Source organism: Falco rusticolus, chromosome 1 (assembly GCF_015220075.1).
Source record: "Falco rusticolus isolate bFalRus1 chromosome 1, bFalRus1.pri, whole genome shotgun sequence".
NCBI lineage: Eukaryota > Metazoa > Chordata > Aves > Falconiformes > Falconidae > Falco > Falco rusticolus.
This window is the reverse complement of record NC_051187.1, coordinates 3,500,929-3,512,932: the sequence shown is the minus strand read 5'-3', so window position 1 is coordinate 3,512,932 and position 12,004 is coordinate 3,500,929. Positions and strand designations below refer to the sequence as shown.

The following is a 12,004-nucleotide window of genomic DNA, read 5'->3' as shown; positions in this document are numbered from 1 at the left end:
CATCTCAGCATGTAAAAGCCATGACTATTAATCTCTGTGCTAATCCTCCTCTCTTGATAACTGAGCCTCTGTGGCCTTTCATATATGTGCTGTATCTAAATCTTGGAGACTGTTTCTGCAGTGTTGAGTGAAATTATAACGTTTTCCTTTCCAGCCACATTTACACCACTTGCCCAGCCTTTTAACCCACATCTCATTCATCATTTTGCAGTTCGTTTTTATTCTGTTTGCACAGCACCTAGCACAACAGTACCTTGTCATTATTATAATGAGAAATAGTTATAATAATTATTAGTGTGTTTAACCAATGTCTAGTTAATTTGTGAGCCACTAATTTTGAGTGTAATGCATTATTCTTCTTATTTCACAGAAGTGTGATACTCCACACGTGGAATATTATTTACTCTAAATTAACAGCTTTAAGTAGTGGTTTAATATGTTAATGTTATCTCTTGATTCATTTAAAATGTAAGTATATAGTTTAAAATAATAATTGAATTGTAAATATCATTCAATGTTATAGCTTACTTGAAGGCATGCAGACCAGCTTTTTGACGTTAACATCTCAAATTATGCAAGCTGTAAACAATTTATAAGTGGATTTGTGCTTTTTCTCATAAAGACGAGTTCATCTTATACTTAAAATCAGGGAATGAAAGATGAAATTGTTCTCTAGTTTATATTTTTGGTGTTATTTCTTTGAAATGATGAAACAAGTTAGAATGCTTTCTAACAACTTCGAAATACTAAAGTGCCCAGGGACAGGATAGGGATGATGTTTTGAAGGCAATAAATATTTCAGCTTCACATTTCAGTCTTTCTTCTTTGTTCCTTTGATCTGCCTTTGGTTTAGTTATCATTCCGCTTGAATGACTTCACACTGTCTTTTTTCCTCTCCACACCAGAGAAGTGTTCCGCACATATTCCATATGTTTGGGTGCCCGTGTTGTAGGAGCGCCCTCGCTGCTGCTCGTTGTTTGCGGGCGATAACTGTCCCTACAAGCCAGATGCTCTAACCACAGCTGCGATGGGTGCGTTGGGGCCCACTATGGAATGGGTACAAAAAGCCGTTACTTCTCTATCACGGTTGGTTAAAAATAGTAGAGCAGGAAAAGTAACATCGGGGTTTGTGTATTTCAAAGAATCGCTATTACTACTGAAGCATTTTCCTGTAACAATAAACTAAACCAGTAAGCCCATCTTTCTACAAACATGGTACTTCAGGCCTTAATACATTATTTGTGTAGTTGAAATAGTCTGCATTCTGGAAATTAAATTAAAGGAGCTGCTGCGTGGAGTGTTTTTTAGTGGTTGTCGCACTCAGCTAACACGTGGTGTCGTGGATCTTGCATTTGGCTGAAAACTGATGAACTGCTGCGTTCGCGTGGAGTCCTGCCAGCATCGGGGCACCTCCGTGTGAGAGCCTCTGAGATCGGGGCAGGATCATGGCTTCACATATTTCTGTACACAAAATCTTACATATGCGTCCGCATACTGGATGGATACTCGTGTTTTCTGTAGCTTTTAGACAAGAGATGCTAAAGTAAATTTTCTGAATTTTGCTTTTGCAGGGGAAGATTGTGTATGTTTTGATGGAGGTTATGTTTTTAGCTACTTGATAATCTGTGCATTATGTTGTCTAGCAAGTTGTGTTCTCCTTTGGGAACATGTGCTTATATAGTTTTTGTTAAAATCTAAATGGACTATACAAATCGCGATAACTGATTTTGTTTCAACACAGCTTAGTAAAAGAGTCACATTTCTTATGTCAAGAAATAAAAAGGAAAGCTGTTTGGAAACAAACCCAGCAATATTCTTCCTCAGCTGCCTTCCAGTGCGTGAGTAGTTTGCAGTTTGGGTGGCGAAACTGGTTTCCCTCAGAGGTGTTAGTATTTGGGGAGGAGAGGAAGGAGTGGGCAAAGACTTGTGTAAGTGCAGCAAATCCAAATAGGTAGGATCAGCGTATATATGTAATGCAGCGTCACTGGGGCAATCCGCAGGAGAACCTGGCCTTTCCGAGCAGGTCACCAATGGAAGATCTCGGCTTCATCACCGGGGCTGAAGGCTCAGCCCTTTCTCTGCTTTTCCTGTAACTCAGCCTCATAGCGCAAGATTTGTTTTGCTCTACAAACATAAACCCAGAGTCGTACTGACCTGTGGTAGACTTAGACAAGAGATAAAGCCTTCCCCTCTTGCGGAATCCATCAGAATCTAAGCTTCAGAAGCTTATTCAGTGGCAAAATGTATCCTTAGCATAGAAATTCCTTGCTCTGCTCCAGCAGTCGGGACACAATGGTGCGTTTGGACACGAGCAGCTTTTTGCTGCTGCCAGCAGTATTTGAAAACCTGGCAAAGAATTTGCATAATCACAAATTAAAGCCTGGTATAATTTTTACAAGAACACATCAGGAGTTTCACCATCTAGTTATTTTTCACGTCACTGACAAGCTGTCTAAACTACACACAGGGAGCTTGTGTGCAGATTTGCTGATGGGATGTGAAACTCGCTGTCCATGAGTTGTCCACAGGTAGCTTGTGGAGGTACTCATTTTGTACGCGTGTGTGCTTACATGCCATCTGAAATGTTTTAATTTGTTGAAGAGGTTGAGACCAAGACAGGTGCACCTCCTGCTGTTGTTTGCTGTTGGTGAGCCCTTGCTTTCCTATGGCGAGAACCCTGTGAGTAACCGTGCCAGTTCGTACTACATTTGCTGGGATGTCTTGAGTTGAACCTCTCCTGTAAGTCAAGGGATTGCCCTGTGTTTCAGGAACTTGACTTGCAATGTTGTGATGCCTTACTGTGTTTCGTTGTTACCTCTTGGAAGACATTTTACGAAGCAAGGAAAATATTGATGATAAAGCATGAAGAGGAAGTGTGTAAGATGTTTGTATTCGCTATTTATCAGTACACTTCAGAGTGCTGCTTTCTGAAATTGCAATTCTGGACTTCACAGTCAACTTTCACTGAGATGTTTGTGCTGTCTAAGATTGCTAATTCTGTTGCCGTATCCTTTATACACTGAAACAAAAGGAATTTGCTGCTTTTTAAATTGGGGCCAAAGAGTAAATTCACCCTATTTTTATATTCAAGCCGGCTCAGCTTTAGGGGATTTAAGTGATGTAATTGTATTGTATTCAGCCCCACAACTAGTCCAACTGAAAAAAATAATCTTCAAAGTGAATATTTTAGTGCTTCATGCAAGGCACATTGCTCAGTGTCTTGGGAAAAAAAAAAAAAAGTAAAGCTTTTCTTATATTTGTGAACTGTGGCCCATTGTTGTACATGTTTTCTAAGCTTCTGTACAAATCTTAACTGCACAAAAAGTAGAGAGAGCTAGCTCACACTTCGTTAAAAATGAAGTTTTATTCCTGGTTATAGTGAGACGTTGCGTTTATTCATGGGATTAAGGCCTTAAAAGAAAGGAAGGTACATAAAACTAGATTCCTAAAAGTTTACATCATAATATTTCAAAATAAAAATACATTCCGAAGGAAGAAGATGCATACATTTGGAGGCTTACTATGAGCGCAGGGACCAACATCTTGTCCTTTTATATTTGGATTTGTTGCATTTCCATTTGACTGGACCAGAAATGTTGTTCCAATGTCTCTTGACGTCAGCAGTGTGGATATGCTTGAATACGCTTTGGGTTTTGGTTTTGTTTCCAGTGTGGAGTGCAAGTCTTAGATGTATTTTGCAGGGAGGGAGATTTGCTACCCAGTGCCTATAACTGGATGAAGGTTCTTTGGGAGGAGTAGTTGAGGTTTTCCCCTCTCGGTGTTTCCTCCGAGGTGGAGCAGGTGGGTAGTGCTCTGCTGTGAACTGTGCTGCTGCCCGTCCCATCTTCCCTTCCAGGATGCTGAGCCCTACGTCGGTCTCGGAAGATAGCTCAGCCTCTTATGTATTCTTTACTGTGAACTGCTGGTAGACTTTGTTCTGGGAGACAGGAGCGACGTGCTCACCATCATTCAGTATCAAAAAGCTATTAACACAAAAATTTCTATATTTATCAGCTCTGCAGTAGGTGGGTTTTGGGGGGATAACTGAGCCAAATGCCTTTTGCAGTAGCATTGATGCAGAACGAGCTCGCTAGACAGTTCAGATCATTTTTAGCTCTGGAAGCATCGTTGGTGTGCCCATTCTGAGAAATGTCTGAGGGGTTTTGTGCTTTCAATTTTGATCTTTTGGATCCTTGGTAGTAGAAATTTAAATCCCACACATGCTTTTTACCAGTTGAATTTAGATGGCGGGAGGGGGGCGTGTTGCTTTTGGTGGTCTTGGTTTTTTGCTGTGTGATTTTTATTGTCTCGTAAATGAATGGAGAATATAGTAGCTTAGATGAATATACAGATATGCTCCCTCATCAAAGGAGTTTAGAAAATGGAATTGCTGAGGCAGTAGAAATAAAGCATATCTGTGTAGGGGTGATGGATGCTCTTTGGCAAATATGAATAAATAAATTTGCACAGTTTTCTATGAACACAAAACCAACCCCCCTAAAGAATTATCACCAAAAATGTGACACAGGATTTTGTTCTGGTTTGCTCCAGTTTCTGCTAGGTAAGGGAAGGTATTTTCCTTTTTCTGTCTCCTTAGGTCTCAATTATTTTGTCAGCTGTGAGTAAGGTACCAAAATCAAATTTAAAAAAAAAAAATATGCATAATGAAAAAACTAGGAAAGTAGACAGTAATACACTTAGGGCTTGTGGCATTTCTTTGATCTCTTTGCTAATAGAATTACCCTGCCCTCCTACACTGCAAACAGATGCTTTGTGAAGATGCAGGATTATGTTCTTTGTCCCATTGTCAGTCTGGTATGGAAACCACAGAAGAGGATGTGAATACTGTAACTTTGGGCCTGGCAGCTTCCTGACCTTTATAAAAGGCTTGCTCAGGGCTGTAATAGCTAGTTAAGTGCTGGCAAGGTGACAGACTAGATGCATTAGCTGGTCTTTTCCGTCTCTTATGTGTCAGGTTCTTTGTTTTATATGGAAATAATTTCTGTCAAAATGGGAAATTTGTCATGAGGTACTTCCTCTGCCTGTAAAATGAAAATGTCAACCACAGGTCTGTCTGAATGTGTCTTCTGTTACAAACCACTGGTGGAGCCAGCTTTGTCCATTGATACCACTGTCACGTTCCCCGGTGTTTTAACGCAAAGTCAGGCTTCTCCACTGACCTGCAGTAATAGAAACATGTAACAGAGAGTTAATAACGCTGCCTGATTGTTTCCTATGGGAGGAATCACATCAAATTTTCCTAAATGTTTACAATTTATCAGAATTCTGGTTTGCGATGTGTCAATATGGTGGATGTCTATTTATTAGGTATGTGTATATATATGTGCATGTACATAAAATGTTATACACGCATTCCTATTGTTATGCTATGATGTCTGGAGAAACCCAACCTGATTTCTATATATGTATTGACTTTAATATGTCAGATAGTATAGGCTGTTAATATGAAATATCTTTGCATAACGATTTCACATCTGTCATTACTTTAAAGGCTGAAGAGATATTACAGCATTACGGGTTTCTAATAGATTAAGAAGGCACCATATGTCACACGTTGCCCTGCTTTGCATTTTGATGTGTGTCAAGCAGTGAATAATCCTGCATCTTGTCTGAAGAAAGATGGCACTGGGATAATCTTTTTGTTTGTTTCTTCTAATGGGAGAAGATGATGCTACTAAAAGGAATTCATTGCAATATGGGGGGGCGGGGGGCCGATATACTTTTAAAGGTGAGATTAAAGACAGGGGCTGATGCAGCGGGTAGTAAACCATTCGAGTCGGCGCAGACTTTGAAGATGGAGGTGTTCTTGTCAGCTGTGAACGCCGTGTTTAGGCGTGCAAAATTCAGTAAGAGAAAGCGAAAATAACTCCAGCCTTCTAGTCCTTTCTTCAAAGTATTGCGAAGGGAAGTTTGGCAGGAGCTGGGACAGGAAATTGAAATCTGAATACTATTTTATACTGATAGGGTTAAAGGCCTCTCTTTTACACTGGCACACTTGTTCTTTTATTTGATACTTGAACTCTGAAAATTTTCTGTGACTTTCTAGGGAGAAGGAGGAGCAGCTGACTCGGGTGACAGAGGTACAGAGGCTGCAGGCCCAGCAGGCAGATGCTGCCCTGGAGGAGTTTAAGCGGCAGGTGGAGCTGAACTCAGAAAAAGTCTATGCTGAAATGAAACAGCAGGTGAGAAGGTCACAATGCCAGCCTTTCTGAAACTCTGTCTCAGTAGGATAGCATATTCTGATCTTATAATGCCAGAAACATGCTTCACTTGAGAGTGCTACATCAAAATCTTTCACAATGTAGTGTCTTTGCTAGCAAGTCAAAAAGGGATGTTAGCAGTTGTTTCATCTGTTTAACAAAGGCAGAATTGTCATTGTTATAAAGGTATCTGCGGTTATGATACTGATTAGGGATTTTTCAGGAGTGAGAGTATAAAGTGTTAGTTTATACACCCCCATGGAGCAACGTTTGTAATTTTCCACTTAAATGTCTGTCTCTTCCTACTCTTTTTGGAACGACTCTGTCTTCCCTTAATGAGGTCTTGTAATCAGTTTGAGCCTAAACAGGGGCAGAGCTGTTTTGGCTGCTGGCAGGCCTGTGCGGAGGACAGAAAAATCCCTTTTTCTGTCCCTGAAAACTAGTAGCAGGCCCTTATGTAAAGAGATTTTAGCGTCTTAAATTCCTTATGGAGCAGACAATAGTTAAACCATTGTCCTGGGGGTTTTACAAATGCAGCACAGTAAAGGAAATAAAGAACAAGCGACAGGTGATGAAAAAGAAGGAGAGCGGGGGGAGTTTTTCCTTCGCTTGCTCATGCGGTCAAAATCGCAATACGTGACTCAGGTTCTAGTTCTACCTGACCATATACTCAGTTTGCCAACCTCACCCATCATAACCAAACTCGCTGCTGACAGTAGGATGCTGCAATCAGACTCTAATGGATTTCTAAAGATGCTGCCTTATAACTAAACAAATTCTCTTTTTGTTGTTCTTGTGAAGTTTTCCTTCTGAAAATCTTAAACAAAAGCGAGAAATTAACTAAGGCATTACTGATAGTTTTAAGACCTACGCAAACAGCAAATAATGTAATTTGAAAATTAAAAAAAGCAAGAACAAACATAAAGGCAAGATTTGTTCTGCAAACTAGACCCATAAGGGCAATACAACAAATCCTACAAATTTTAATCACATTTTCTGTGCTGCGAGACTCTCCTCCAACTTCTTCACGATGACTTAAAGTAATGTCTTATTTCTGCTCCAAAAAGGATATGGTCTAATTCTATAAAGACTAATAATAGTTTCATTCACTTAAAAAAGAAAAAATCCAAACTAAAAGAAATATGCAAAATTATTTGGAAAACTTAAAGTAACTTGTCATTTTAAAAAAGACTGCAGGTTTCATTTAGAATATTGCTGTGTTTTGAAAAAATTTGAAAACACATTTTGCTGGACTCCCAAGAATCAGCCACGGGCTTATTTTTTCCCTACTTGCATGCTAAAATATAGAAATAGTAAATTGTATTGTACGATTGAGCAGTACTGTTCTACAGGAACCGAGGTTCAAGGAAATACATCAAAGAAACACTACTGAGGCTGTCTTCATAGCTTTGTCCTTTCTCATTCTTCTGCATGCACATACTCTTTAGATAAATCACCTGTTAGACTGTAACATATTGGAAAATTCTGGTTTTTGTGGTTAGGTGGAATGTATTACAAAACCTGTAGTAGCTATAGCAACACTGGACTTTTAACTACGCTAGAAATACTGGGCTTCTAAAACCGTGTTTTGGTGTGTGGTAAAGTTAATTATGAAAATAAGCAGGATGGGGTCCGGCATTTTCAGTTCTTGTAATCAATATTTGATTCGTTAGTTTGGCTCTGTCGGTTTTTTGCCATCTGCTTCCTATTTTGTCAAGCTTGTGATTATTCAGAGTCACCTGATGCCTGTGATGGGCAAGTGGTACATTTTAAACTGTAAGATCTGCATTTTTTTCCTAATAGAAACTAGCAAAAGGACAAACAATGCATAGGTTATGTCACGGTACTTTAGATTTAGTGTTTCCTGGGTTTGGCAAATAATGATCAAGAGACCTCGCTGTGCTTGTAGGAAATATATGAATGTGACCTAATGAATAAAGCACAAAAGCCCATAGATTTAAAGCATCTTTGCACATGTTTTGACTATTTCGCTTTTTAGAATATTTTCATTCTCTTAAAAAAAAAAAAACCAACCCAACCAAAACCCAAAATAAAAATGCTTAAATAAAGTAACAAGATCTTTTATTTTTCTGGGTTTTGAGCTGAATAAAATGTGGCTATGGACATGCAATTTGACTAAGTTTGGAGGTGGAAGAAATTATCTGTAAAAATATTCATTGAAGTCCCATTTTCTTAAGTAGCAGATAGTAGCGGTGAGGTTCAGAAGCTACTGCAAGGATAACCTGTTCCTTTCTATTCTGTTTTTCCACTTTTGCTCTGGCCAACTATTCCTAGTCCCGTATCTTCCTTTCTTGCTGCAGTATTTTCCAATGAAATGCTCTTCCCACTCCGAGTAATGACTTTTCTCCTCTTTCCCTGGCTTAGAAGTGATGTCCAGGCCGACTGGCAAAGACATCTGTTGAAGACAGAACATTCCCTCAGGCCAAACAGGATTTTGGCTTGTGGTTCAGGAATTCATGCGTTTCTTCTTTTGGTGCAGCAGATGGACTTGCAGCGGCGCTGGTCCTCCTGACAGCTACACCCTTTCCCTCTCTTCTTTAGGGAGACGCTTTATTTGCTGCTCGTGCTGGGACCCAGATCTAAAAGTAATTGATGAGTATGCACCACAGCATAGTACTATATATATGTTCCCCTGGAAACACGCCTGATGCACAGCTAACAGTTGTGCTTTTGATACAAAAGCCTTTGTTAATTGAGTTATGAAACCGCTTCCTTGATGCTGGGTGCTGGAATCTGTGGGACTCATTATTCACAGGCGATGACTATCTTCAGAGAGCTTCACTTGCAGCCAAATAATTCTCTTTTAAGTTATTTTACTGATTTAATGTAAACTTACTTTATATGTGTAGCTTGTGCACTGACTCACACATGATTTCCCTTGAATTTCCACCGGCAATATATTTTTGAGTGAATATATTTGAGTCTTAAATAGATCTAGAAAAAAGTATTCACTTAATTTTGATGGGGTGTTCGCTACTGTTAAGTGAAAAACTGAGCCAATATTTTGTCGTCAGGGAGCGACATGGTATAGGTGATCACTATATCCTGAAGTAACTAATAATCCCGTAGCGATTGAATATTAATTTTCACTGCATACAAATAGTGTTGTTATCATTCTCAGCAAGTTATGCTCACCTCTCTGATGGTTTGCAAACAACTGCAGAAACATCAAAACGTTTCAAGCTATGCCTTTAAAAAAAAATTAAATATTCCCTTTCTTTTACCATGTAGATGGAAAAGGTTGAAGCAGATCTAAGCAGATCAAAATCGCTCCGTGAAAAGCAATCCAAAGAATTCTCCTGGCAATTGGAAGAGCTCAAGCAAAGATATGAGCAACAGGTTGGTCAGTTTGCTCCTTCAGGTGGAGGGGAGGAGGGACGTCTTTCCATGCAGCTGTAGGTTGGTTCCTGTGGCAGGCTTAATCCTGTCCTCGTTGAGCCCTGCTATTCTTTGTATAAAGGCAAAATTTATAGGTGTGCAGAACTTATGTACTGGGGGATGGAGGGGGAAGAGTCTACACACAAAATATTTTTGTTTCCTCATTGCAATCCTGTGTACCTCCGACTCTTTCAGATTGTTTCCCAGGCTTACAGGTGGCAACACCTATTTTCATAATGGCCAGATGAAATTTTTTTAACGCGTTATCTGTTTTTCTTCTTGTCAAGAAACAGCGTTTTATTCTTTTTATCATTTTTAACATGGGGAGTGTTCATATGAATGCTTGCTTTGGCCGGCTGATAACGTTTTTCTTTATTGTAATATAATTTTAGGGTTGGGAAATATTCAGGAAACGTTTGGGTGGAGACAAGAGAGTTGACTTCAGTAATGCTATGCCAGTGTAAAGGGGAAAAAACAGAAATAGAAGTGGACAATTTATTGTATGAAATAGGCTTGAGAGCTACACCACTGAAACAGCCCATCTAACGCTTGGGTAAGGTGGTACTTGGAAACTAAAGTGGTGTCAGTTTGGTAGCACCTGTTAAAGGAGGGAAATATTTTTATTTTTTTTTTTTTACTTTATAGCAATGATATGGTTAGTCCGTAAGTTTAAAGGTCTCTCTTATCAATGTTTTTGCGTGGGTATGACTTTACGTTTCCACCAGGGAAATGTAGTTTCATTTCTGTTTTATCTTCTGTGCTGGTCAGAGGATGAAATACTGCAGTTGGCTTGTGGTGTGAGACCTGCTCTGGTCTGGAAGAGGCTTTTTCAAGTGACTAAGGGACAGGATCCCTTGGGTAGGTGTTGAGAGAGACCTTCGCCTGTGCGTGGGAGAAACCACGGTGTGCTTTGTGCCTGGCTGTCTGAATAGAAGAGAGTCTGTTGGTTCAGATCAAAGTATTTTCCTTATCCCCACTCAGAATTCTCAACGTTACTAATTGGGTTCCCACCTGACAAAGGGTGAGAAGCTGTCCTGTGTAATAGTGAGATATGTCGATGCGGGTGTTGTGTTTAGCTGGGAGATGCTATTTCTGATTCTTGTATTTAATGAGTCGGGAGCAGTCTGGGTCACGGAGGTATTGGGGTTTTGTTCCGTGCTCACATCAAAGGTGAGGAAGTTTGTTGTGTCAGTTAGAGGACGTACTGAAGGGAGGACAATGGGAAGTGTTGGGGTTAGTTGGGCGTCCGCCTCGAGGTGGAATTTTTTTATGGAATCTTTATGTTCACATCATTTTAGTGGGACAGTTGGTTCACTTTCTTTTTTTACAGTCCTCATAATTTGTGGTGCGTCCTTAAAGTCCAAAGTAAGCATTTATTTGAAGATTTTGTTCCCAGGTATAGGAACATGATCTATAGAGATAAATACTAATCTACAGTTTCTCAGATGTTATGACGTTCCTGTTCCTACCTGCAAAGGGTTGTTTATTCTTTCAGTATACATGGTAAGAGCTACCAAGCCACAGAAGCAACCTTCTTCTGCCAAATGCTCAGCTGGTTTTGCACACTAAAGGCAAACGACAGTGCCTGGTAGTGTAACAGTTTGGGGTTTATTCGTTTTCTTGTATCGTCATGCCTATTATATTCAGACCTTCTGGAGAATGGATCAAAAAAAACCCAAACCAAGAAATGAATGTGATAGTTACAACTTTTTTGGTGAATCTTTTTACATTGGTATTCTGTAGCAATGTTGATATTGTGGGAACCATTAGTGAAAGTGTTTGCCACTAAGAGGTGGTGTTTACTGTTTCACTTTTATTTCATTTAGGGTAGCTACTTTTTACTGTAAGAAAGAACAGCTACACTTGATGAAACATCACTGAAACCCAAGGAAAGGGTTTCAGCACTAAACAACTAAACAATGAGAGCCTCAGAAGAATGTTCAGAGGAATCCTGTTTATGCCCTCTCTTAAAATTTATTTCTTTTCGTACTTCATTTGGAATGTTCTTTGAAAGCTTGTAAACATGAAAACTATGTGACCCTTCCTGTGGATAGCAGTGGGTTATCGTTGGAAGCGGCGTTCTTTTTGTATTGTCATTTCTGCAGCACAAAGCTCCTCCAGCCACAGAGCAGTATGAGCTCAGTTCTTCCACTCTTAACATTTCCTTTCAGAAGTTCCAGCTTGTGTTTCTCTGTATCACACTCTATTTACGCTTCAGAACTTCTAAACCATTTTTGAAGGAGATTTTTCCTTGCCTTGTTTTACTCCATATTTCTTTGGTTCCCCCTTGGGGAGGAATAGACTGATTGAAAGTGTTTAAATCGAGCAGGGAATTGGAATTGGTGCTGCGTTTCAGCAGCGCTCTTGGAGACTTTCAGGCAAGA

General features: G+C 39.7%; 1 protein-coding gene across 4 annotated transcripts in view; it reads left to right on the top strand.

Annotated features, from left to right (window-relative positions):
- CEP112 (centrosomal protein 112) overlaps window positions 1-12,004 on the top strand; it is a 171,517-nt gene that overhangs the window by 59,484 nt on the left and 100,029 nt on the right. For all 4 annotated transcript variants that reach the window (XM_037405009.1, XM_037405025.1, XM_037405018.1 and 1 more), the window contains 2 exons: window positions 6,068-6,203; window positions 9,474-9,581. In XM_037405009.1, the coding sequence (XP_037260906.1) occupies window positions 6,068-6,203; window positions 9,474-9,581 (244 nt within the window). The remainder of the gene's footprint in view (window positions 1-6,067; window positions 6,204-9,473; window positions 9,582-12,004) is intronic.